At 41.0% G+C, this 27,924-nt stretch overlaps 1 protein-coding gene across 1 annotated transcript in view; it reads left to right on the top strand.

The window, feature by feature from the left end:
* Window positions 1-27,924, top strand: part of fam221a (family with sequence similarity 221 member A) — a 54,568-nt gene that overhangs the window by 17,990 nt on the left and 8,654 nt on the right. The window contains exons 3-5 of the mRNA XM_060825406.1: window positions 4,483-4,673; window positions 9,650-9,856; window positions 27,200-27,310. Of these exons, the coding sequence (XP_060681389.1) occupies window positions 4,483-4,673; window positions 9,650-9,856; window positions 27,200-27,310 (509 nt within the window). The remainder of the gene's footprint in view (window positions 1-4,482; window positions 4,674-9,649; window positions 9,857-27,199; window positions 27,311-27,924) is intronic.

The following is a 27,924-nucleotide window of genomic DNA, read 5'->3' as shown; positions in this document are numbered from 1 at the left end:
AATTGATCACTCTTGTATAAAGACAAATAAAGAGCAATCCTAAATTAGTCTCTTCCCAATTTATCTATATAACAATGGCTATACTTTTAAAACATTGGTCATTAAGCATTTTAGAATGTCTCAAAGTCACAAGAATGTGTTTCTCAAATATTTTTCCAGTGTGATCCCATTTCAAATCTCAGACTTCTGTGATCCCAGAATAAGAAATTTTGAGCAGGTGGATGGGGTGGGAAGAAAGGTGGTGACTTTCAGTTGCTGAGCGAGAGTGGAGAAAGCTCCAAAATCAAATGTCATGGCAAGAAAGTAGCATTGAATTACTTAATTATTGAAGTGCCACATTGAATTTTACACATAAAAAGTTCAGTGTTTATAAATTTAAATCAACTTGTAAAGTATTATTGTCAGAAAGTGTGGTGCTGGAAAAGTACAGTTGGTCAGGCATCCTCTGAGGAGCAGGAGAGTTGACATTTCGAGCATACGCTCTTCTTCAGGAATGACGACTGATATTCCTGTAACAAACTTTTGCTCGAAATGTCAACTCTCCTCCTCAGATGCTGCCTGACAGGCTGTGCTTTTCCAGCACCACACTTTCTGACTCTGATCTCCAGCATCTATAATCATCATGTTCTCCTTATGAAAATATTATCTTAATCAAGGCATTGAATAGGTATTTTGTGTCAGTCTGTACAGTGGAGGATACAAATAACATGCCAATAACTGAAAAAGAAACAAAAGTAGATGAGGACCTGGAAACAATCATTATCACAAAATAAATAATGTTGGGCAGGCTAATGGAGCCAAGGGTAGACCAGTCTCCTGGCTCTGATGGAATTCATCCCAGGGATAAAAGAGTTGGCAGGAGAAATAGCAAATGCACTTGTAATTTTCCAAAATTCGCTGGACTCTAGAGCAGTTCCAGCAGATTGGAAGACAGCAAATGTGACACCACTGTTTCAAAAAGGGAGGTAGACAAAACATGGGAAATTATAGACCAGTTAGCTTAACATCTGCGGTGGGGAAGTTGCTTGAGTCTATTATCAAGGAACAAATAGCAAGCCCTCTAACATAAAAATTGTCCCATTGGGCAGACACAGCATGATGGGCAGGTCATGCTTAGCTAATCTTTTGGAATTCTATGAAGACATTACAAACATGATAAACAACGGAGACCTAGTAGATGTGTATCTAGATTTCCAAAAGGCACACAAGATGCCGCACAAAAAGCTGCTGCATAATATAAAGATGCAAGGCGTTAGGAGAAATGTAATAGCACGGATAGAAGATTGGTTAACTAACCACAAAGCAAACAGTGGGAATAAGTGAGTGCTATTCTAATTGGAAATCAGTAACTAATGGTGTGCTTCAGGGATCAATGTTGAGATCACAATTATTCACAACTTACTTAGATTATTTGGAATTGGGAACCACGTATAGTGAGTCGGAGTTTGTGGGTGGCACTAAGGTAAGTGTAGAACAAATGGAATGCCATGTTAATAACATGGAATACCATGTTAATAAATGTGAAGTCTTCCATTTCGCTAGGAATAGCATTAAAAAGGGCTATTCCTTGAATGATAAGAAATTGCACAGGAGAAAGCGAGGACTGCAGATTCTGGAGATCAGAGTTGAAAGTGAGGTGCTGGAAGAGCACAGCCGGTCAGGCAGCATCCAAAGAGCAGGAGAATCGACATGTCGGGCAAAAGCCCTTCATCAGGAATGAGGCTTATGAGCTGGGGGGCTTAGAGTTAAATGGGAGGAAGGGTGGGGTTTGTGGGGAGGTAGCTGAGAAAGCGATAGGTAGATGAAGGTGAGGGAGAAGGTGATAGGTCGGGGGTGGGGAGGGGGAGGCAGTGGAGCAGATAGATGGGAAAGGTTTGGACAGGTCAGGAGGGGGTGCCGAGTTGGAGGTTTGGGGCTAGCATAATGTGGGGAGAGTGGAAATTAGAAAACTGTTGAAATCCACGTTGATTTTTTGTTGTTGCAGTGTCCCTAGGCGGAATATGAGGTGCTCTTCCTTCAGCTGTTGGGTGGTCAGGGTTTGGCGGTGGAGGAAGCCCAGGACCTGCATGTCCTTGACAGAGTAGGAGGGGGTGTTGAAGTGTTCAGCTACTGAGTGGTAGGATTGGTGGGTGCGGGTGTCCCAGAGATGTTCTCTGAAATGATCCACAGGAAGGCATTCTGCCTCCTCGGTGTAGAGGAGACTACGCCGGATGTAACGGATATAGTAGATGACATTGATTGAGGTACAGGTAAATTTCTGTCGAATGTGGAAGGATCCTTTGTGGCCTTGGACGGAGATGATGGAAGTGGTGTGGGTGCAGGTTTTGCACTTCCTGTGGTGGCAGGGAAAGGTGCCAGGAGTGGGATGTGGACTGGTGGGGGACATTGACCTGATGAAGGAGTTGCAGAGGGAATGTTCTCTCCGGAACGTTGATGGGATGGAGAGGGAAATATATCTCTGGTGGTGGTATCTGTATTGGAGGTGGCGGAAGTGGCCGAGGATGATGTGATGAATGCGGAGGTTGATGGGATGGAAGGTGAGGACCAGGGGTGTTCTGTCCTTGTGTTGGGAGGGGTAGGGTTCAAGGGCAGTGATGCAGAAAGTGGAGGAGATGGGCTGGAGGGCATCGTCAACCACAGGGGAGGGGAAATTGCGATCTTGGAAGAAGGAGGCCATCTGGGATTTTCTAAGGTGAGATTGGTCAGCCTGGGAACAGATGAGGCAGAGGCGGATGAATTGGGAATAAGGGAGGGCGTTTTTACAGGAGGTAGGGTGGGAGGATGTTTACTCTATGTTGATGTCGGTGGGTTTGTAGTAGATGTCCGTGGTTAATCAGTTGCCGGAGATGTTGATGGAGAGATCCAGGAAGGGGAGGGAGGTGTCTGAGATGGTCCAGGTGAATTTGAGGTCTGGGTAAAAGATGTTGGGTTGATGAATTATTCGATCTCCTTGTGGATGTTTAAGGTGGCGCCGATACAGTCATCGATATAGTGGAGGAACAGGTTGGGGATGGTGCCAGTGTAACTATGGACAATGGACTGTTCAACATACAAAGAGACAGGCATAGCTGGGTCTCATGCGGGTGACCATGGCTACCCCTTTGGTTTGGAGGAAGTGGAGGCATTGGAAAGAGATTGCAGCATGCTGCTGTGCAAAAGGACCTGAGTGACTTGGTGCATAAATCACAGAAGGTTAGTCTCTAAGTGCAATGGGTAATTAAGAAGACAAATCGAATTTTGTCCTTCATTGCTAAAGGGATTGAGTTTAAAAGCAAAGAGGTTATGTTGTAGCTGTATAAGGTGTTGGTGAGGCCACACCTAGAGTACTGCATGCAGATTTGGTCTCCTTACTTGAGAAAGGATGTACTGGCACTAGAGGGATGTCTACGGGGTTCACTAGGTTGATTTCAGAGTTGAGGGGGTTGGTTACGAGGGGGTTGGTTACGAGGAGAGACTGAGTAGACTGGGATTATATTCATTGGAATTTAGAAGAGTGAGGAGGGTGGTCTTAGGGAAGCATATAAAATTATATAGGGAATAGATAAGATAGACATAGAGAGGATGTTTCCAGTGGTGGGTGAAACAGGACAGGAGGGCATAGCCTCAAAATTAGGAGGAGCAGAGTTGCAACTGAATTGGAAATAACTTCTTCACCCAGAAGGTAGTGAATTTATGGAATTTCCTGCTCAGTGAAGTGGGTCAGGCTTCCTCAGTAAATGTTTTCAAGCTAAGATAGATAAACTTTTGAACAATAAAAGAATTAAAGGTTATGGTGAGAGGGCGGGTGAGTGGAGCTGGGCCTTGAAAAGATCCGCCATGATCTTATTGAAGGTCCAGATGGCCTACTCGTGCTCCTAGTTTTTATGAAACAGGGCTTCCCAGGAGATGTTATATCCACTGTTCTATTGGATAATGCCTGTGCTGCTTTAATTATTTTACATCCACATTTTCCCATAATAGCCAGTACTGCACATTCAGAATGGTGAAAGTATAGAATGGCAAGACTTCGTGAACAGTTTCTATAAGAACTTACTATGTTTGCGAGTTTTGAGAAGATTTGCAGCTCAGGTTGAGGTTCTGGATGTAGGTTTGCTCACTGAGCTAGTAGGTTCATTTTCAGAGGTTTCGTCACCATACTGGGTAACATTTTCAGGGTGTCTCCTAGTATGGTGACAAAATGTCTGAAAATGAACCTTACAGCTCAGTGAGCAAACCTACATCCACTTACTATATCTGCATTTATTATGGTAGAATTGACAAAAAAATGTGCACAGATCCAAGATTTCTTTAGTTATGTTGGTAAATGGTTGGACATGTGAACATAGGAAGTATGTTGCAGTAAGTGTAGAACTGAGCTGTGTAATCCAAATTTTTAAACCAAATAATTCTGAAACCATGTAATGAAACTTTATAGAATATATTCGTCTTATAAATGTGCACATAAACATCTTTTTTGAAATATGCCCCATTTGGTTCCAACAGATATAAACAGCACAAGACAGATTTCAAAGAAATTCCAACAGAGCGTCCAATCTTGCTCCCCTGCAGAGTAACAGGTTGCCGGTGTATCTCCTACAATTATGTACCACTGAATGGAACTCAGCCAATTCGTTGCAGGTGCAAACACTTTGCAGATGATCATAATGAAATGACACCATATAAATGCCAAAAATGTGAGTGTTTGTATTATAGTTCTATATTAAAAATAATTTTGTATCTGGTTAAAGCTATTCTAAGTTTCCTTCAATTCTTATTTCTTCTTTAATTATAATCTTGTCTTTTGAGGTAAATTATTTTGAATATGTCACTGAAGGGCAATAGAGAGCTAAGAAATAGTAAGGGTCAAGAATAGATCCTTGAGGAATATTAGAAGCAAATATATTAGAGATAAAGGTAAAATTATTGCAGATATTACTCTGGTTGGATAGATGTGAATGGAATGAGGTGAATGCAATCTCACCCAGCTGGATGATGGTAGAGAGCTATTGGAGGAACATGAGATGATCAACTATGTCAAAACCTGCAGAGGGAGAGAAGTACAAAGAGTAATAAGATACTTTTGCACCAGTCAAATAGAATGTCATTTGTGACATTGTAAAGGGCCATTTCAGTACTGCGATTCAGGCAAAAACTTGATGAGAAGAATTTTTACATGGAGTTTTACAAAGGATTTGGATTTGGGAAGTAGCAACATATGGCTTTGGAGAGAAAGGTACTTTGGGATGTAGTTGGCAAGGATGGTTGATTGAGGGTTTTGGTTTTTGAGAAACTTGTTGATCATGTTAAGACAGAATGATGTCAATTAACATGGATACCAGGAAGGGAAGTTGGATGGTCATTAGTTTTATGTGAATAATACCAGGAGAGTAGAGGCGAGCCTTATAGAGAGGTTGAGTTCCAGGAAGGTATGGGGGTGTTGATAAAAAGGATGTAGAGGGAGTTAGGATCTCTGGGACAGGATAATGGGAAGATTTAGCAAAACCTTAATCCAGTGGACGAGGGAAAGGGAGTGAACCAACTAGTGAATTGTTTTCATTCTTAGCATAAAGATGTCCATGAAGTCTTTACACTTATTGTTGGAAGCAAGATTGGATATGACAGGGAAGACGGGTCAGTATGCTACAGAAACAAAGAAGCTTAGGGATCATCTCTGCATTTAAGGATGATCTTGGAATATTTAAACAGTTCTAGCATATAGGAACAGGGCCTAATAATGCTTTATATGGTCAAAGTGGGTCTGGTGGTGAGGGCTAAACTAGTGTCTGTCATATCTGTTCCATTCTATGTCCCTTGAACTTGAAGCAAAAGCAATGAGAGTAATGGCCAGGTTGGAAGAAAGAATAATGGGAGCTCTGGTATCAAAGATGAAGTGAGGGAGAAGTTGAACAAATTTTAGCTGCAGAAATGTTAGAGTGAATGATGGACATGAGACTGGATTTTTAAGGTTTTGAAAGTGCAGTTATAAATGAATTGGGATTAGATTTTTCAGAGGCAAATATGTAAGATTGGGAAATTGATGAGGATTGTGGTTATGATCTAAACTTGCTTTTGAAAATTACATTCCAGTGCAAGTGCCCTTTCATTAATGTGATAAGGCTTATTTATTGCCAACCAGCCCCTGACATTCAAAATTGATCCCCTCAAATATGGACTGTCATTCCTTTGGGAATTAATTGTCAAATATTTGAAAGATGTAAAGTTTATAATGTTATTTTTAAACGTTTTACTTTTTAGTCCCTTCTTTAGTTTAATAGTTCTTTCCTTCACTTTATTTTCCTTCTGTGCTTGATTTAATATTGAATTCACACACTCTAATTTACACTTCCTTCTTAACCCTTGGACTCTTAATTGTTCAATCTAATTGGTGAAGGAGATTCAATGTTTGCCCAAATTACTTAGACCGCAAGATGCCAGCTTTCCGTCCATGCACTACTTTGTGGGAGGCAGTGACATAGTGGTAATGTCACAAGGAGCACAATTGGCCTAAAGGTGTGTGGTTGTTTAAAATGACAGCATTGATGCAAAGGTGGCAAACATATCACCACCATGCCATCCCATTCAATTTTACATCCCCTTTCTATCAGATTCAAGCATGCTTCTTGGAGGCAGTAAAATCCCAGCTAAGTCAGAATGTGATAAAATGCCCACTTGTCCAATTGCCCAATTGATGCAATTTCTGTAAAACTCAACACCAATTGAGAGAAAGCAAACCACTTAAGTAGTGTCTGAGCTCCTAGGTTCAATATCCATCCTGGCATTTATTGTGTAACATACCAACCAAAGTTGCAGATTGTGGAGAGGTGTTGAGGGATCAGGATTTAAGCCACACATTGTACCCAGCAATCCCATTCAGTAGTCATAAAGATGCTGGATTTCCCACAGTTGCTCCAGCTGTACCACAATAGTATGACTGGAATTATGATTGACATGGAAACGTAGAAGTTAGGAGCCTACTTTGTCATTCACATATGATCATGGCTGGACATTGAGCTCAATGCCCTAACCCCACCCTCCCCATACCCCTTAATCAATTTAGCCACAAGAGCTAAATATGCCTCCTTGAAATAGTGTTTTGGACTCAACTATTTTCTGTGGTAGTGAACTCCATAGGCTCACTATTCTCTGGGTGAAGAAATTTCTCCTCTCAGACCTAATAGGTTTACCCTATTAAACTCTTAAACTATGAACCCTAGTTCTGGGCTCCCCCACTTCATGAATCCTTCCGACATCAAACCTGTCTAATCCTGTTAGAAATTTATTGACTTCTGCAAGATCCCCTTATTCTTGTAAATTCCAGTGAATACAATCCTAACTGACTCAATCTCTCCTCATTTATTAGTCCTGCCATTCCAGGAATCAATTCAGTAAACCTTTGCTGAGCTCCCTCAATTGCAAGAACATCCTCCCTCAGATAAGGAGACCAAAACCACATGCAATGTTCCAAGTGTGGCCTCACTAATTCCCTGTATAATTGCAGCAACATATCATTGTTCCTGTATTCAAACTCTCTCACCATGAAAGCCAAAATGCAGTTTGCCTTCCTTATGACTTACTTCACCTGCATACTTACTTTCAGCGATTGGTGCAAGACAACACTAAAGTCTCATTGAATATTTCCCTCTGTCAATTTACAGACATTTAAATAACAATCTGCCTTCGTATTTTTGCTACCAAAGTGGACAACCTCCTGTTTATCTATATTACACTGCATCTGTCATGCATTCGCCCACTCACTTAGCTTGTCTAAATCACACTGCAATATCCCTGCATCCTCCTCACAGCTCACCCTTCTACCCAGTTTTGTGGCATCTGCAAATGTCGAGACCTTATATTTGATTCCCTCATCTAAATCATTGACATATATTGTGAATAGCTAGCTTTCTAATACTGATCCCTATGGTATCCCACTACTTATTGCCAGCCATTCAGAAAAAGATCAATTTATTCCAATTCTGTTTCCTGTCTGATAACCAATTTTCTTTCCAGCACAATGCACTCTTAAGCTTTGTTTACAAATTAATTTTTACGCATGAATCTTTTATGTGGTACTTGTGGAAGTCCAAATAAACCACATCCAGTCCTCGATGCCACTCCCCTGAATCCTTGAAGCATTTCAATAAATTTTACTTTTGTATGACTGGAATTATGATTAACATAGTAATGTAGAAGATAGAAGGCTGCTCTACCATTCACATGATCAGAACTGATAGAAAACCACATTTAATATAAAATGTATGGATGGCCGAACAAATCCACATCGACTGTCGGAAAAGCATCCCAACCAAACTCACCTGCCTACCCTATTCCTGTACCTTAGCATTTCCTATGGCTAATCCACCTAACCTACACATCCCTAGACACTGCAGTCAATTTAGCTTGGCCAATTCACCTAACCTGCACATCTTTGAACTGTGGGAGGAAACCAGAGCACCCAGAGGAAACCTACACAGACATAGGAAGAATGTTCAAACTCCACACAGACAGTCACCTGAGGCAGGAATTGGACCCGGGTCCCTGGTACTGTGAGGAGGCAGTGCTAACCACTGAGCCACTGTGCCACCCCTGATCATCAAGCACAACACCCTAACCTTGCCCTCCTGCCTATCCCTTGTTCCATTTAGCCACAAGAGCAATTTCTGATTCTACCACTGTTTTCTAAATGCTTTGCCATAAATGCTCTGTTTTCTAAATGCTTTTAGTAATGGACTCTCACATCTTCCCCACTACAGACATCATACTCACAGGTTCATAATTCCTTGGTTTCTCGCTACCTCCCTTTTCATTTAATAGGATTACGTTAGCTACCCTCCAATCTGTAGGAACAGTTCCATAGTCTAAAAAATCTTGAAAGATGATCACTATTTTCAGGGCTGTTTCTTAAGTGGTGTGGGATGTAGACTCAGGCCCTGGGGATTTATCATTTATTTGAGTTCCGTAACACTACCAGCAAAGTAACTACTGTGGATTAGAAGCAATTCCTTGGGACTGTCAGCCTTTGCCTTTATGATCTCTTTGTCTGATGTTGCCACAATATTACTACTACCCAATGTCAGTTTTAGTGTATCCTTACATTTGGTATAAATAGAAAATAATTAATTAACCAGCAAGCAATACATTTTCAGTGTTGTCACAGAGCTGAAAAAACCAGATTCAGTCGACTATAAAAGCCACGTATTCCATTTATAATAACTATGTATTCTAATTAATTTTACTTTTCCACACGCTGTTAGGTCAGACTAATGACCTGTTGCTAAGTCTGCATTGCTGATATTGAGTAACTGAGGCAGAAAATGTAAATAACAGATTTTCTGTTGTTGCACCTGGAAGGAATCTCCAATAATATCTTCCATGATGGTTGGTTGAAATTAGAAACTTGATGCAATGCAATTCACAAGCCTAAAACAAACGTAATAACTTTGTTACTATACCTACATGTTGATTGCTTCCTATCTTGTTTTAGTTTGATCATTTGTGTGTCCCTTTACCCGATGTAATATGCAGTGTGGCAGGATAATGGTTGAAATTCAATGCAGTTATTTATTTTTAATACAAAATTTGTGTAGCTGTACTATTTTAAAAGTTCTTGTCCTCTTCACATGTACTTTTATACTTTATATTGCATGCAAAACCTATCATTTCTTTCCTGTAGGTATAGGATGTGCTGGGTTTCACAGCTCCTTTACCTGTGGGTGTACCCACCCAACATATGCTCATACAATGATTGTCGAGACCAAAGAAGAACGCTTGGCTAGAGGACGATCAGTAGGACCAGATGTTCCCTATGCTGCTATGGGAGGGCTCACTGGATTTAATGCATTGGCAGAAGGATATATGCGACTAGATTCAAGTGGAATAGGTTCGTGGTTTCAGTGCTTTGCATATAGTAAAAATAGAATAGTGGTTACTATAAATGGAGAAAACTGCAAGATTGTATTTTGACTGACTGATTCTTAGGGTGTTGTATGCAGTGATGGTTAACACTGCACGTACATGATTATCTACTTGCTAATTGCATTGCACAATGTGTGATGCTGTACAGAGAAGTCTCAGTTTGATGCTGAATCTGTTCTTGGTTAGCTGAAATAATCATTAACATGCACAGATCAACTATAGCAGTCCTACACTAACAAGGGAAATAATCTGTTCGAGTTAAGAATCTTATCTTACTCATTAGTAAGAAAACTTTCATGTAGCTCTGTATAGGACAAGATTAGGATTACTTTGAAGCAAGCTATAATGGAGTAATACCACCATAGATTGCAATCTATGATATTGACATATGTCAAGCTGTATTTCAACATAATAAGGAAAGGCTTTCAGAAAAGAGGTGAGGAGCAATGCTATAAAGTGGTAGATCCATTCTGGTGCAATCCCATGTTATAAAAAAATTGTGTAATGGCAGCATCATTTAAACTAATGGGGCCGGAATCACATTCTAACCAATGCACGCTCTAAAACTTTGCACTTTAGAAACAGTCTCTCCAATTCATCAACCATGTTTGAGCAAATTTGTGTTAATGAAACACATGTTGTAGCAGAACAACTTGTAGGAAGAAATGAAAGCTCAAAACAAGTCAATAGGTGACACTAGCCACATATACCCTTTCTCGACGGATATTTGATATTTTACTAGGAGAAAGTGAGCACTGCAAATGCTGGACTTAGAGTGAAATGTGTGGTACTGGAAAAGCACAGCAAGTCAGGAGCGTCCAAAGAGCAGGAGAGTCGATGTTTTGAGCATGAGCTCTTCATCAGGAATGTGGAATACTTGCCACCCACCTGGCACCTATCTAATATAGTGGCAGTGCACCCTGAAAGCCCAGGCATCGCCAGCAGTTCTGTATTGGGTACAGTTACTGCATGGATAGGAACCCTGCCCAAGTCTTGGGCCAGGCCTCCTATTAGGACTGCTCGATTACTGTTTGAGCATTCATTCATTCAGCACATAGTATCATACTTACAGATTGTATTCCTTGCTGCGCTGCACCTTGCAAGTTGGTGCAGTCTCACAATAACGCAGCAGCCGTGGCTTAGTCATTCTCAGATAAGGACACATACATGTTATCTTATGGCAGTGTGCCACATCAATACCACATTTGTATGATGTGTCAGATTTCATGCTAAACAAATAGCACCTGCAGCAAGTGTTGGCCTTATCCCAGTGTCTTACAGAAGTATCCTTGATGAAGTCATGGAGGCACCCACCAGTCAGGGTGTCCAACACATTTAGTCGCGGGCAGCCTCCCACATAAGTGATAGAATGCAGGTCAGAGCAGAGAGCTGGACTTGTCTATCCATGTCAGCCTCCAAGCAGTCTGTGGAAACAGTCACATGATTCATTGCATTGCTGCAGCTTTTGGGCATTTAGGCCCATTGTGTCCCATATTCCTGCTGCAGCTCCTACTTCTCCCTGTGTATGTTGACAAAGCTGAGATCCTACTGGGAACTAAGCAAGTGCCTGGTCTCTAGCAGCCCTCTGAGTGCCAATTGCCAGGGCACTCATCCTTCACTGTACTGTTCCACAGTTCAGTAACTTCTGTTAGCATTCTGGCAGTTTTCAAAGGATTTCTAAGCATTTTTTAAATGCTTTTTTGCAAACTGAAGCTGGCTGTCAGCACCAAACCTGTATTTTTTTTCTGCAAATATATAGATCTAACCTAAGCTTCCAAACCTAATAACATCAGGTTAATGAATGCTTTTCCCGGAATATGTTGAACATAATGTTTTTAAACAAAATTAAAATAATTCAGAATGTATTATCAATTGCAACTAGGACTTTGCTAAGAGCAAATTGTATTGGTCTCAATTCTGAGGTCATTTAAAAATTTCTGTCAACTTGACAGATACGTCTAGTGGTTTATAATACCACTTCAGTTAAGTGATATTTTATGGTTTAAAAGATACAATGCGGTATTTTATTTTACTTGTTTGTTGCTAACTGTGATTTGCTTGATAAAATTCCATTTTATCTACCAATTTATGAATAACTACCTTAAATATATAGTAGCTAAATTTGAAATGGCTTATTCGGTTGAATTTTCTAAATACAAAAGATGGATGTTTAGAGTTTTGATTACATCTTAGGAACAGTAAAACACATTTGCAGAATTGGAAACTTGCAGGAAAGGTGCCAAGTAAAGCTGAATAACTGAAACTTTTCTGAACCAGGATACTGCATCCTCAGGAAAAAATAAACCAACCACCTTGGTGATCGCAACAAATACAATTTAGATTGAGATCAGGAAAATAAATCATTCGTTGAATGTTATTATAGATAGTAAGGGAAGGCTGTAAAAATGTGATAACAATGTTTTAGAGGATTTGAGTTAGCCACATGTTGACTGAGAAAGGAGGAGATAGAAATCTGATGGAATAACATATGTTTGGTAGATGCTAACTAACTCAGCTGTTAAGCCATCTATGTGATTGGAGGTTATTCTCAATCTGATCTTTAAGCATGTTGAATAAAGCACATATAATGGAGTGATAATCAAAGTAACATTTTAAATTAACTGCTCAGGACAGTATGGATAAAGTACACAGGTGCATAAATAGAAAAAAAGAGTAAGCTTCGAAGGAAGGGTTTTGTACGACCTCATTGCAATACTACAATGGTTTGATAATCTACATTGGTAGACTATGAATGATTTAAGGTACTGCCAGGAATCCTTTAATCAAGTATCAATGACAAATTTGTAAAAATGGCAATGGAGCCAATGTAATTAGAAGTTATGTTAAAAAAAAATGAAGATAAGCAACTGACTTTTAAAATACATTCAGAACCTCTATAAGTCCAAACGATTGGATAACTGATAAAGACAAGAAAAACTCCGTACAAAATTACAATAATAGAAAATTAAGAAGAAAATGAAATTTCCACCTGCTGACAAGATCAATAATAATAATAGAGGTTTGTTTTCTCCAGAAGTATTTGCTTATCAAATACAGGGCAAAGTAAAATATTGATCCAATTACATTGATTAGTGCTGCAGTATCTGTTTTCATGTAAGAAAGGGAAATTGTCCATGTCACAAATCATATTTCCACAAATATTCTACATTTTGCAAGTAACGATGGATGTGTTTTTTTTTTGTAGATATTTTTATTGAAATTTAACTTTTTTGCAAATTTACAAAAATAAACAAAACTCTCAAATACAAACATTGATGTACAATTAAATCATATATACAATAGTCATAATTTAACAAAGAAAAGAGAAAGAAAGAAAACAAAAAAGAAAAAAAAGAAACGAAAAAAGAAAGAAAAAAAAACTCAACTTTCTACTAATCTAACCTATAACTAACCAGAGTGTATACCTAAGTCTCTTACATGCTCGGAATGTATAAACATCAAATATAATAAACCCGTATTTGCGCAGGATTCCTCTCCCAAGGGGCCCCGGAGCAGCCTGGTCTGAAATCTTCACTAAATAAAAGCCCTTGTTAGGATAGCCGAAATATCTGCATTTATATAATTCAAAAAGGGCTGCCATATTTTATAAAATAATTCAGTCTTTCGGTGCACCATATTTGTGAGGAAGTCAAGGGGGATATATTCCATAATTAATCTGTGCCAATTTGAAAGTCCAGGGGGGCCCTCAGCCACCCAGTTCACCAAAATATTTTTCCTTGCACAGAAAGAGAGAATAGAAAATAGTCTCTTCCCATGCATATCCAGAGATGAGAGGTTCGAAAAGCCCAAAAGGAGAGATACAGGGTCCACCCTAATTTCCATTCCTAAAATTTCTGTCAGGGTATTTGCCACTTTAGTCCAGTATCTGCAGATTTTCTGACAAGTCCACAGACAATGTGCAAGAGTACCCACCTCTATTTTGCATTTGGGACACATTGGAGATGCTCCTGCCTTAAATTTTGCCAGTCGAGCCGGAGCTATATGGGCCGTATGAAGTATCTTTAGTTGGATAGCCTGAGTTCTGTTACAGATAGCAATTCTTCTAGCATTTTCCCAAATGTCATTCCACATATCCTCAGAGATTTCTAGCCCCAAGTCCTGCTCCCATGTTTTAAGCAGGTCATCCATGTCTCCTGAGACTCCATCATGTAGCAAATGGTATATAGTACTAACGGAGGATGCCCCCGCTGGTCGTAAGACATTACGTTCTCTGTCTGATTTATAAAGACTATCTATTAATGTAGTCTTCCTCTGTATATAATCTCGAACTTGGAAGTATCGAAAGAGATCCCCATTAGGTATTCCGAATTTCAGACGCAGCTGCTCAAAGGACATCAGGATCCCATCTTTAAATAGGTCCCCTAAGCATGAGATGCCCCTGGATCTCCAGAGTTTAAAGGTGGCATCTGTAATCCCCGGTTGGAATCCCCATGAGCCTACTATTAGTGCATGGGGGGATGTTTTATGTGAGTTACCCTCATTTTGCCGCATTATATTCCAGGCTTTAATTGTGTTTAATATTATGGGATTTTTACAGTGGTCTGTAATGATTTTCCTCTTATCTGAAAATAAAAGGTTAATAAGTGGGTATTTTACTTGGGAGGCTTCGATATCCAGCCAAATTGATTGTGGATCAGATGAAACCCAATCAGCTATGTAACTTAGTAGGGAGCTTAACTGATATTTCCTAAAGTCTGGGAAGTCCAGTCCTCCCCTTGCCTGTGGAAGCTGTAGCTTCTTCAGCTTAATAAGGGGCCGTCTATGGTTCCAAATAAAGGAGCCCAACCAGCCATATAATTTACGTAGGGCTAGCCTTGGCAGCATCAGCGGGAGCATTCTCATAGGATATAAGAGACGGGGCAGAACATTCATTTTAATTAATGCTATTCTCCCTAGCCAGGGAGTCGGAAGGTCTCTCCATCGCTGGAGGTCCTGCCTTATCCTTTCCATTAATTGTACAAAATTAGCCCTATACAGCTGATCAAATACTGGCGTGATAAAAATACCTAAATATAAGAAGCCCTCCAGGGACCAACGGAAGGGAAAAGGGGATCCGTCCATTAAGTGGGGTATCATAGCCAGACCACCCATTGGCATGGCTTCCGATTTTGAAAAATTAATTTTATAGCCTGAGAATGCACTAAATGTATTAATAACTTGAATTAGACGAGGCACTGACATTAAAGGATTACTGAGGAATAAGAGAACGTCATCTGCATAGAGGGTAATTTTGTGTTTACCTGTACCAATCCTCGGGGCCGTTATATTAGGATCAGTCCGGATGGCTTCCGCTAATGGTTCGATTATCAGTGTAAACAACAATGGTGAGAGAGGACATCCTTGACGGCAGCCCCTACCCACACTGAAGCCATCCGATCTTAACCCATTAGTAATAACAGCTGCTTTGGGGTCATTATACAATGTTGAAACCCATTTGGTAAACACCTGTCCAACGCCAAACCTTTCCAATGTGTAAAATAAATATAACCATTCAACCCTATCAAATGCCTTTTCCGCATCCAATGAAATTACTACTCCTGGTATCTTTCCCTGATGACAGGCTTGGATCATATTCAAGACCCTTCTGATATTATTGGATGATCTGCGGCCCTTAATAAATCCCGTCTGGTCCTCCTTTATAATATATGGCAGTACCCTTTCTAGTCTTAGTGCTAACATTTTTGAGAGAATTTTAAAGTCTACATTTAGTAAGGATATTGGTCTGTAAGATGCACAATCTTCTGGGTCTTTTCCTTTTTTGAGGATAAGAGAAATATTTGCTTCTTTCAGCGTGGGCGGGAGACAGACCTGACTATGCGCAAAATTATACATATCCATAAGTGGGTCAACCAATATTCCTGTAAATTCTTTATAGAATTCAGCTTGAAAACCATCCGGGCCCGGTGCTTTTCCGCTCTGAAGTTGCCTAATTGCCTCAAGTATTTCTTGGACTGTTAAAGGGGTATTTAGGGCCGACACCTGTTCCGGAGTCAGGCCCGGGAAGGTCAAATTTTTTAAAAATGACTGCATCCTCCTAATCCTATCTTCACAATCCTGCGATCTATATAGTTCAGAATAAAATTCTTTAAAGGTCGCATTGATCTTTTTATGATCATGAGTCAGGGTACCTGTACTTTCCTTGATGGTCGGAATAGTTTGAGGGGCTTTCTTTTTCTTTGCAAGAAATGCTAAGTATCTACCCGGTTTGTCGCCATATTCATATAATCTTTGTTTCGCAAATAATATTTCCCTTTTAGCCGTTTGAGTAAGCGCGGTGTTTAAAGCTGTCCTAAGAGCTGTAATCCTCTGCAATTTTGTGATAGAAGGTCTATCAGCGTATGCTGTTTCGGCTGCTTTTAGGCGAGCTTCGAGCAGACGCTGTTGCTCTCCCTTCATTTTCCTCTGGGTCGCTGAATAGGAGATGATCAAACCTCGTGCATAAGCTTTGATGGTCTCCCACATCATTGACGGATTGCTAGCCGTACCAGTATTAATTTCTAAAAAAGTTTTAAGTTCTTGGGAGAAGTACTTTAAAAATTTGCTATCTTTTATCAGGAAGGGGTCCATACGCCAATGCCGAGCAGATGTCCCATTGTTCTTTACCTTAGTTTCCATGTATACAGCGGCATGGTCAGAGATTGCTATAGTACCTATTTTACAGGTTGCTATAGAGTTTAGAAAAATCGATGGGGCAAAAAACATATCAATTCTTGTGTGACATTTATGTGGATTAGAGTAGAAAGAAAAATCTCTACCCTGTGGATGGAGACATCTCCATACATCTACCAATCCTAATTCTTTATTCAGGTCCGCCAGTTGTCTAGATCTGGGAGATACTCCAGCGGCACTCTTGGGAATCCTGTCTATTTCCGGATCCATAATACAATTAAAGTCTCCCCCTATAATTGTATGACGGGCACCAAAGGCCATCAGTTTTGAAAAAGCTTCCGTTATGAATTTAAAGGGGTGTGCCGGGGGGCAGTATACATTTAAGATCCCATATTCCTCTCCATTTATGAGGGCTTTAATCAAAATATATCGTCCAGATTCGTCTTTTATCTGATTTAGAATTTTCAAAGGGAAGTTCTTCCGGACAAGGATAACGACTCCCCTGCTTTTTGAATTAAAAGAGGAAAAAAAGGCCTGATCAAATCCGCCCTGTCGTAATTTTAAGTGTTCTTTATCCGACAGGTGTGTCTCCTGTAGGAGAGCTATATCAACTCTCTCCTTCTTAAGATTTGATAATATTTTCTTCCTTTTAACTGGCGAATTACTCCCCCTGACATTCCAGGTGCACCACTTAACCGACTGTTCAGCCATAATCATCTGGACAGATCCGAGACCCCTCGGGAGGGGAAACCCTATCTAGAACATCCCGAGCATGGAGCATACAAGATTTACAAAAGTAAAGACTCTCTGATACACTCAAAACAATATAACAAAAAACTCTTTCTAAGTATAAAAAATATAAAACATTCCGAATTGGAGATTTTCTCCCTTGTTCCCAGGGAGCGTCACTTCCTCTCCCACAGTCCATCTTACCCTCTTCCAACCAGTGCCCCACCCTTGACCCAGGTGTTCCTCAATAAAATGAGGAGAATTCAAATATAATATAAAGCTAGAGTTAACAGTGAACACCCCACCCCCACCCACACCCACATCTAAATATATTTGGGAATATTAATACCATATATAACTATAAGATTACAATCTCAACATGTAATACTTAAATATAATACCACAAAATAACAGGGGAAAGAAAAACAACCCCGCTCCTAAAAACAGAAGTAAAATAGAATAAGGTAACCACCTCTCCCCATCAACATTAACCAAACGCCCCAACATATATATATATACATACACACATAGGGGGAAAGATAAGAAAAGATGAAGGGATGTAAACCAAAATAATGGGAAAGGCAGACCAGCGTCCACAATCTCTTACAGTTTATTTAAGAGAGTCCAAGAATTCCTTAGCCTTCTCCGGTGATCCGAAGTTATATATGGATCCTTCGTGGCTAAGGCGTAGCGTCGCTGGATATCGTAAGGAGTACTGGATATTTAAGTCCCTTAAACGCTTCTTCGCCTCATCGAATGCCTTCCTCTTTCGGACCAAAGCTGGGGAGAAGTCCTGGAACAGCATGATCCTGGATCCTTTGTGGGTCATAGCTTGGGGATCTTTTCCCAGATTTCTTGAGGCTTCCAGGAGCATCTGCCTCTCCCTTTAGCTCTGCAGCTGGAACAGGACCGGGCGTGGGCGCTAGGTTGAGCCGGGCCCACGTACTGTGACCCGGTAGGCCCATTCTATCCTTACCTGGCCTGATCCATTATGCAGATTTAAAAGTTGTGGCAGCCAATGCTCTAAGAATGCTGTCAGCTGACCTCCCTCTTCCTGCTCGGGCAGGCCCACCAACCGAATATTTTTTCTACGACATCGATTTTCGAGGTCATCAATGTGGTTTTCTAGGTTCTGGACTCGATTCTCGAGAAAACGGATGTGGTCGGCTGTTGATTTTATCCCAGTCTCTGAGGCTGCGGCCTTCGACTCCACCTCTCTGACTCGGCACTCCAATTCCTGAATGTCTCTGCCCTGCTTCTGCAGCTCGGCTGATAGTGCTTCTCTGCTCTGCCGAGACTCATCGATAAAAGCATCAATCTTCGCCTCCCACCTGGCAAACATCTCCTCAAAGCTCATCTTCATTGGTAAATCTCCTGGAGTAGCTGAAGTCACCTTTGTTGCAGCTGAAGAGGGAGAGGGTGGGGGAGGGGTCCCTGCTTTCTTAGAGCCGCCTGTTCCCTTCCCTTTACTCATTTTCCAGCTAGTATTAGACTATTTAAATGTACTAATAGGTAACTATTTAAGGTTAACAACTATTATAAATGGTTTAGTGAGTGTGGTGGGGGTGGATAGCCCACTTTTCCCAAGTTTTGGGTAGAGCACTGTGGACTCAGTCTTGCTGGGTCGCCGCCATCTTGGATCCCCCCCGGATGTGTTTTTTTTAAAATAAGAAATCAGTTTGAAATCTACAAAGCAATGTGTCAAGGCCATACTGTTATACTCTTTAGTAATGTTTTTTTAGAAAAGATTACAAGGCAAATTGGAATTATAACCTTCCTCCCCTTCCTGGACCTCTCCATCTTCATTAATGATGACTGACTTGACATTGATATTTTTTACAAACCCACCAACTCCCACAGGGACCTGGATTACACCTCTTCCCACCCTACCTCTTGCAAAAATGCCATCCCGTATTCCCAATCCTCCGCCTCCACTGTATCTGCTCCTAGGAGGACCACTTCCACCACAGAACACACCAGATGGCCTCCTTCTTTAGAGACCGCAATTTCCCTTCCCACGTGGTTAAAGATGCCCTCCAACGCATCTCGTCCACATCCCACAACTCCGCCCTCAGACCTCACCCCTCCAACCGTAACAAGGACAGAACGCCCCTGGTGCTCACCTTCCACCCTACCAACTTCGCATAAACCAAATCATCCGCCAACATTTCTGCCGCCTCCAAAAAGATCCCACCACCAGGGATATATTTCCCTCCCCACCCCTTTCCGCCTTTCGCAAAGACCGTTCCCTCCGTGACTACCTGGTCAGGTCCACGCCCCCCTACAACCCACCCTCCCATCCTGGCACCTTCCCCTGCCACCGCAGGAATTGCAAAACCTGCGTCCACACCTCCTCCCTCACCTCCACCCAAGGCCCTAAAGGAGCCTTTCACATCCATCAAAGTTTTACCTGCACATCCACCAATATCATTTATTGTATCCATTGTTCCCGATGCGGTCTCCTTTACATTGGGGAGACTGGACTCCTCCTAGCAGAGCGCTTTAGGGAACATCTCCTGGACACTTGCACCAATCAACCACACCGCCCCGTGGCCCAACATTTCAACTCCCCCTCCCACTCTGCCGAGGACATGGAGGTCCTGGGCCTCCTTCACCACTGCTCCCTCACCACCATACACCTGGGGAAAGAACGCCTCATCTTCCGCCTCAGAACACTTCAATCCCAGGACATCAATGTGGACTTCAACAGTTTCCTCATTTCCCTTTCCCCCACCTCACCCTAGTTCCAAACTTCCAGCTCAGCACTGTCCCCATGACTTGTCCTAACTGCCTATCTTCCTTTCCACCTATCCACTCCAATCTCCCCCCTGACCTATCACCTTCATCCCCTCCCCCACTCACCTATTGTACTCTATGCTACTTTCTCCCCACCCCCACCCTCCTCTAGCTTATCTCTCCACCCTTCAGGCTCTCTGCCTTTATTCCTGATGAAGGGCTTTTGCCCGAAACGTCAATTTTACTGCTCCTCGGATGCTGCCTGAACTGCTGTGCTCTTCCAGCCCCACTAATCCAGAATCTGGTTTCCAGCATCTGCAGTCATTGTTTTTACCTCAACATAGTGTGTCTGGCAAAATTAGGACTGTTGGTTAGTGATCTGGGCTTAACTGCACTATCAACAGGGAACACTGGACTTGCTGAATTTTGTAAAGTAAATCCCTATCAGTTCCATGCATTGAATAGGTTTGCAGTGAAGGGTGATATGCTTTTGGGGAAGCCAGCAACTACTTCAGAGCTGTTGCTGGTTATTGAAGAAGTGTGCTGTTCTCATTTCACCATCTACAGTACAGGGTATGGTAGCTAAGAAGCATTGTATTAGTGTAGCAATTAACATTTTAAAATATTTGTGACAAAAGCAGTGGGGAAAGCAAACTGCACAGACTTAGAGCCTTTGTTGCATGATATGAGGTTAAGAATAGTGATACTTTTTTGTGTAGAAATCATTTCATCAATTAAAGCAAAGATGCAAGCTGAATGAGGATAAATGTTGAGAGATGGCTGCATGTAGTTAGTTGAGTGTTTATCATACCTGGGTGCAAAGTGACAAAAATAATGCTGTGAGAAACTTAAACAAAAAGGTTTCAACCTTCCTTTCTGTACTTGTTTTCACCTTGTCCACAGGAAGTGAAAATGTTTGTCTTCTATACCCTAAGGAATATAGAACATTGAAAACATAGGGACAGGAGTCTGCTCTGAAGTCAATGATACTACCTAACTTCATGCCTTTGTGCACCTCCTCAGCAGTTTCTTGATTTGGAAATATATGGTCATTCTGGAATTCCCACCTTCATGGCATTGTAGGCATACTTACAAGACATGAACAGCAGTGGCTCAAGAAGACAGCTTACCACCTTCTCAAGACCAACAAGGGCTGGTTAATAAATGCTGGCCTAGTATGCAGCAGAACCATTGAAAGATGAACTCATCCAACTTGACAACTCACATGATATCATTTAACCTTCTTCACGTATTTCATCCCCATCTAAGTAGTGTGATTTTGCCTCCAGCAGGGTGTTTTACCTGATACAGCATATTTGTTATCTCCCATAACACAAGAAACTGTGTGTAGATATCATAAAGAATTGAAAAGACATTACATTCATCAGGCACATAGTGTCTGGACAGCATTAATTTTAGGAGCTATTGAGAATTGCAGTTGCTGGAGAACTCAGAGTTGATAAAGTGTGGTGCTGGAAAATGCACAGCAGGTCAGGCAGCATCTGAGGAGTAAGAGAGTCGATGTTTCGAGCATAACCCTGATGAAGGATTATGCCCGAAACGTCATCACTCTTGCGCCTCAGATGCTGCCTGATCTACTGTGCTTTTTCCAGCAGCACATATCATTAATTTTGCCATTTACAACAGGGCAGCATGTGTCCAGCAGAGTGCAATGGCCTCACCTGATCCAGGACAAGATGAGGTATGAGACTTTATACTTAAAAGTCACATGTTATGACACAGTGATGATATCAAGAGCATTTACTTCAAAGGTGCATGACTGCGTCATCAAACATAACGCAACATCCCATTTATCCCAAGTTAAAAACTTAATCGCAAAAAGACATATATGATCATACCATTGGCTTGTCCTGTCAAATCAGTCGTTATACTAACAGGTAAAACAAAGTTTAAAAGGCTAACATTTCTAACTTCAGCTCTTGGAGGTTTAACAACTCATCTTGATCTGGTAACCATGTACCCATCTGGAGATATGTGGCATTGTTCTCTGTTGCATTTGCATGAAAACTTGGTTGCCTTTCTGCTAGTTATTATTACTTAACATTGCCACACAATCATCACATTGGTATGTTCTTCCTCACTCTCTTCAAACATGATTGGAGTGCTCTACATTGGATTGACCTAGCTTTAATTTCTGGCTTCTATTCAGGCACAATGATCAACAATGACATTGTATGTGCTGGATGCATATTTTAGAAATCTTTGCTGGTATTCAGGTATTAGGATTTGAATTTCTAAATTGTATTCTCTGCCCAGTGCACATAGACTGGGACTATCATATTGTTAAGGATTTAGCTGGAGAGGAACTTGTTAAATGTGCACAAGAAAATTTTCTGATTCAGTATGTGGATATACCTACTAGAGAAGGTGTAAAACTTGACCCAATCTTGGAGAATAAGGTAGGGCAGGTGGTGTCAGTGGAGGAGCACTTTGTGGCAAGCGACCATACTTCTATTAGTTTTAAAGTAGTGATGGAAAAGAGTAAACCTCATCTAAAAGTTGAAGTTCTAAATTAGAGGAAGGCGATTTTTTGACAGTATTAGGCAAGAACTTTCAACAGTTGATTGGGTGTGGATGTTCACAGGTAAGAGAAGGGCTGGAAAATGAGATAATGAGAGTCCAGAGACAGTATGTTTCTGTTAGGCTGAAAGGCAAGGTTGGTCGGTTTAGGGAATGCTGGATGACTAGAGAAATTCAGGTTTTGGTCAATAAAATAAGGAAGCATTTGTCAGGTACAGACATCAGAGATCGAGTGAATCCTTAGAGTCTGTGTGGTTTTCCTCTGGGTGTTCTGGTTTTCTCCCACAGTCCAAAGATGTGCAGGCCAGGTGAATTGGCTATGCTAAATTGACCATAGTGTTAGGTGCATTAGTCAGAGGGAAATGGGTCACTTTTTGGAGGGTCGGTGTGGACTGGTTGGGCTGAAGGGACTGTTTCCACACTGTAGGGAGTCTAATGTAATGTAATCTAATCTAATCTAAAGGCAGTAGGATTATACTTAAAAGGAAAATCAGGAGGTCAAAAAGGGGACATGTGGTAACCTTGGTAAATTAGGTTAAAAAGATTTCCGAAGGGATTTTATCTTTACATTAAGGATAAAAGAGTAACTCGGGAGGGAATAGAGCCCCTTAAAGATCAGCAAGGCAGTCTATGTGTGGAACCAGAAGAGATGGAAAGATACTAAATTAATATTTTGCAAGAGTATTCACTGCGGACAAAGGCTTGGAAGATATAGAATGTGGGGAAAAATAGAGGAGGTGGTGCCGGATATCTTAAAGGATATAAATCCCCAAGACCTGATCTGCTGTACCCTAGACCTCAGTGGGAAGCTTGGGAAGTGATTGCTGGGCTCCTTGGTTGGTATTTGTATCGTTGATTGATAGTCACAGGTGAGGTGAAGAAGGCTAGAGATTGGCTAATGTGGTACCACTATTTAAGAAAGGTGGTATGGAAACACCAGGGAATTATAGATTGGTGAACCTGACATTGGTGGTGGGCAAATTGTTGGAAGGAATCCTGAGGGACAGGATTTTCATGTATTTGGAAAGGCACAGACTGATTTGGGAAATCATGTCTCATTGATTTGACTGAGTTTTTTGAAGAAATAACAAAGAGGATTGATGAGGGCAGAGCAGTGGAGATGATCAATATGAATTTCTTTAAGGCGGTCAACAAGGTTTCTCACGGACGGCTGTTTAGTAAGGTTAGATCTCATGAAACACAGGGAGAACTAACCATTTGAATACAGAACTTACTTGAAGGTAGAAGACAGAGGGTTGTGGTAAAGGATTGCTTTTTAGACTGGAGGCCTATGACCATTGGTGTGCCATAAGGATCTGTGCTTGATCCACTGCTTTTCGTCCTTTATATAAATGATTTGGATGTGAATGTAGGAGGTATAGTTTGTAAGTTTGCAAATGACACCAAAATTGGGGGTGGAGTGGACTGCAAAGAGGTTACCTCAGAATAACGGGATCTTGATCAGATGGGCCAATGGGCTGTGGAGTGGTAGATGGAGTTTAATTTAGATAAATTTGAAGTGCTGCATTTTGGAAAGGTAAATCAGGGCAGGACCTATGCACTTTATGGTAAGGTCCTGGGGAGTGTTGCTGAACAAAGGACCATGGAGTGCAGGTTCATAGTTCCTTGTAAGTGGAGTCACAGTTTGATAGGATAGTGAAGAACGTGTTTGGTATGCTTTCCTGATCAGTGCATTAGGTATAGGAGATGAGAGGTCATTTGCGATGGTACAAGACATTGGTTAGGCCACTTTTGGAATATTGTGTTCAATTCTGGTCTCCCTCCTGTCAGAAGAATGTTGTCAAACTTGAAAGAGTTCAGAAAAGATTTACAAGGATGTTGCCAGGGTTGGAGGATTTGAGCTGTGGGAAGAAGCTGAATAGGCTGGGGCTGTTTTCCTTGGAGTGTCAGAGGCTGAGGGGTGACCTTATAGATGTTTATAAAATCATGAGGGGCATGGATAAGATAAACAAACAAAGTCTTTTCCCTGGGATGGGGGAGTCCAGAGCTGGAGGGCATAGTTTCAGGGTGACCAGGTAAAAGATATAAAAGGGACCTAAGGGGCAACATTTTCACGCAGAGAGTGGTGTGTGGATGGAATGAGCTGCTAGAGGAAGTGGTGGAAGCTAACGCAATTAAACATTTAAAAAGGCATCTGGATGTGTATATGAATAGGAAGGGTTAAAAGGGCTTTGAGCCAAGTGCTGGCAAATGGGACTGGATTAGGTTCGGATATCTGGTCGGCATGGACAAGTTGGACCGAAGGGTCTGTTTATGTGTTGTGCATCTCTGACTGACTAAGATCTGTACATATTAGTCTGTCCGCTGTTGAACAGTTGATAGAAAATTTCAGGAAACCGAGATAAGTTTGTGTACTGGCATTGCAATGTGATTCTACCAATGCATGGAGTTGTTGATTCATTATATGCTGTTATATGATCTCTCATATGCTGTACCACTAAGAAGCACCCTTTACTGATGAGCATGTCCTTCAGGATGTGTTGTTGTAATTTGTTGTCAGCTCTTGCACCAGTTTAGTTCTTAGTGTGTATTGACCTTTCAGGACATATGGTACTGTATTATATTGTTAAAAACTTATGATTGCTGTATAAAAATGTGTGCGGCATAGTGTTCAAAATTGACTGTGTTGAAACCTTGGTCATCTTCTGAAATTTGCCATTCTTTTATTTCCCTCTGAATCTCACTGATGTGTTTGCACTTGTGCACTTTCATAACATTTTCCTTGCTGTCAGTGTTGTGCTGATGTAGCGTCTTGTTGTGGGGTCCAACTTGCCTTTTACGATATTCAGCACAGCTTTTAGGTAGAAACAACATATCACATTTGTTATAGATTTTGTTATCTTGGGTGCACTTTGTAGCAATAGTGTTGGCTATACCCAACGTAATTGTTATTCATCTGCTACTATTGCTTTATGGTTAAATCTATCTTCAAGCAATGCATCAATGATTTGGCTGTTTTTCTCACCCAAAAGATTATTCCTTCCTAAATGTTTTATTTGATGTAGAAGTAAAATAACTAACTCAATGAGCCTCTCTAACAGTCAGAAAAGATACATTTTGTGATTTGCAGCAACATCTTCTGACAGACTGATCAATCGACTCTAGGAGTTGCTGTCTGACTATAACACCTGAAGGCTTTAATCTTGAGGTCAATTCTTATTTTGAGTTGGTCTTCAAGAACTCTCCAGATATTTTATGGATTTTTCTGATCATCCACAAAAGGACTGGATGTGTTAATTCCTTGAAACTTCTCCTTGCCAGTAGTGTGCAAGATGTTTAGAGATTTTTTTCAGGATCGTTTATTGTTTGACGTCTAGAAATGAATAGTCATTTGAACAGGTGTAATTCAGCAAGGGTATTACTGGATATTGTCCAATCCACAATGAGGTTTCTGCAGTCCATTGTTCTTTCTGCCTTAACTGCAACCCTTTAAGCCTTACATTCGTAATTATCTATCACTGTGATTAGAAACTTGCTTCTTCTTTAAGGCGAAGCCTTTGTAGCTGCTGCTGTTCTAAGAAGGTTAACTTATGTGTCAAATGCTTGGAACCAATTGTATTAGCCTCCACCTTCTGTATGGCATTGCACTGACTTTGTGGTGTTGTTCAATAATGTATCCTTTTCTTCCCTTCCTTAAATTAATATAACTTTTTAAAAAGTTATATTATCATCAAAGAACATAAATTACAATCAACAGAAATTAGCTTTGTTTTATTGGTAGTTCATGCCCTATCTACAAATCTGTACAGCTTTCTGTTCTCAAAACAATCAATGCACTTGAGAGGTAAGAAGCTGTTACTTTGTCCAAAGCTCTTGTCTGGTTTGTTTCCCAGAATTAGTTTTCCAAATATTTGCCACAAAGATATTCTTGCATTTTTTAGATGTCTATCACTTATTTCCAGCAGAGTATTCTATCTAATGTGCCTGTAAGATAAAAAGAAACTGATTGTGGGTATTGTAATGTTACAGAATTCAACGGATATTTATTACAGCTAATTGTTATGTACAAACTTTGCATTCATCAGACACAAGTGTGTGGGCTAACATTAAGCTAGTAGTGCCTGCTAGAGTGTCATAGAGTCATACAGCATGGAAATAGACCATTCGGTCCAACCAATCCATGCTGAACATAATCCCAAATTAAACTAATCCCACCTACCTGCTCCTGGCCCCTATCCCTCCAAACCTTTGCAATTTATGTATCTATCCAAATATCGTTTAAACGTCAGGAGAATCGCGAATCGGGATGAAGGGCTTATGCCTAAAATGTTGATTCTCCTGCTCCTTGAATGCTACCTGACCAGATGTGCTTTTCCAGCACCGCTTTCAACTCTTTATGCAAGCATCCTACCCTGTCTCTTTCAAAGGTGCAGGCTGCATTTAAGTAGTGTTATTTGCTCATAATATCAGACCTTTGCTGATCCAAGCAACCAGGAAAATCATTGTCCATTTGTTGACAGCAAATCATTGTCCATTTGTTGACATGCAGCGATCATATAAAACATTGGGAAGTATAAATTTAATATACTGCTTTACACAGTTGGTTAATTCCACATTGTGACTCCAGAAACAGTTTTCAGGTCTTACCCAATTGACCCTCCGAATATGTATTGGAGTCTTTATCCACAAAAGGATTTATTATTTATTTCAGGGGCACCAAGCGATGAAATTCTTGATGCACCTTCTACTTCAATGGATCATCCTTTTCTGAGAGCTTATGGACCACAAATGGATGCAATAAATGCTGGACACTCTCCAGATGGTAAGAAATAAATTAAAAGGCATAATTGTAGCACTTCAAATTATTCTAATTATAGACCATTGCATTCTTTCTATTGAGTTACACAAAATAATCTTTGCGTTACACACTTATAGGAATTCATATGTACAAGTGAGCAAGAATTAATCCAAATGTATCTTTTAGTTTTGCAGGATGTCTCAGTGGTTAGCACAGCTGCCTCACAGCACCAGGGTCCCAGGTTCGATTCCGGCTTCGGGCAACTGTCTGTGTGAAATTTATACATTCTCCCCATGTCTGCATGGGTTTCCTCCGGGTGCTCCGGTTTCCTCCCACAGTCCAAAAATATACATGTTAGGTGAACTGGCTGTGCTAAATTGCCCAAAGTGTGAGGTGCTTTAGTCAGAGGGAAATGGGTCTGGGTGGGTTACTCTTCAGAGGGTCGGTATGGACTGGTTGGGCTGAAGTTGGGAATCTAATCTAACATGTAGGTCCTGGGCCTGCATCGCCAAACCCTTACCACCCGAAGCCTGGTGGAAAAACACCTCATATTCTGCTTTGGGACTCTGCAACCACCCGGGATCAATGTGGATTTCCCCTCTACCACATTATCCCAGTCTCAAGGCTCTAACTTGGCA

This window comes from Hemiscyllium ocellatum, chromosome 5, assembly GCF_020745735.1.
Source record: "Hemiscyllium ocellatum isolate sHemOce1 chromosome 5, sHemOce1.pat.X.cur, whole genome shotgun sequence".
Classification (NCBI taxonomy): Eukaryota; Metazoa; Chordata; class Chondrichthyes; order Orectolobiformes; family Hemiscylliidae; genus Hemiscyllium; species Hemiscyllium ocellatum.
This window is presented reverse-complemented; position numbering and strand designations above follow the sequence as displayed.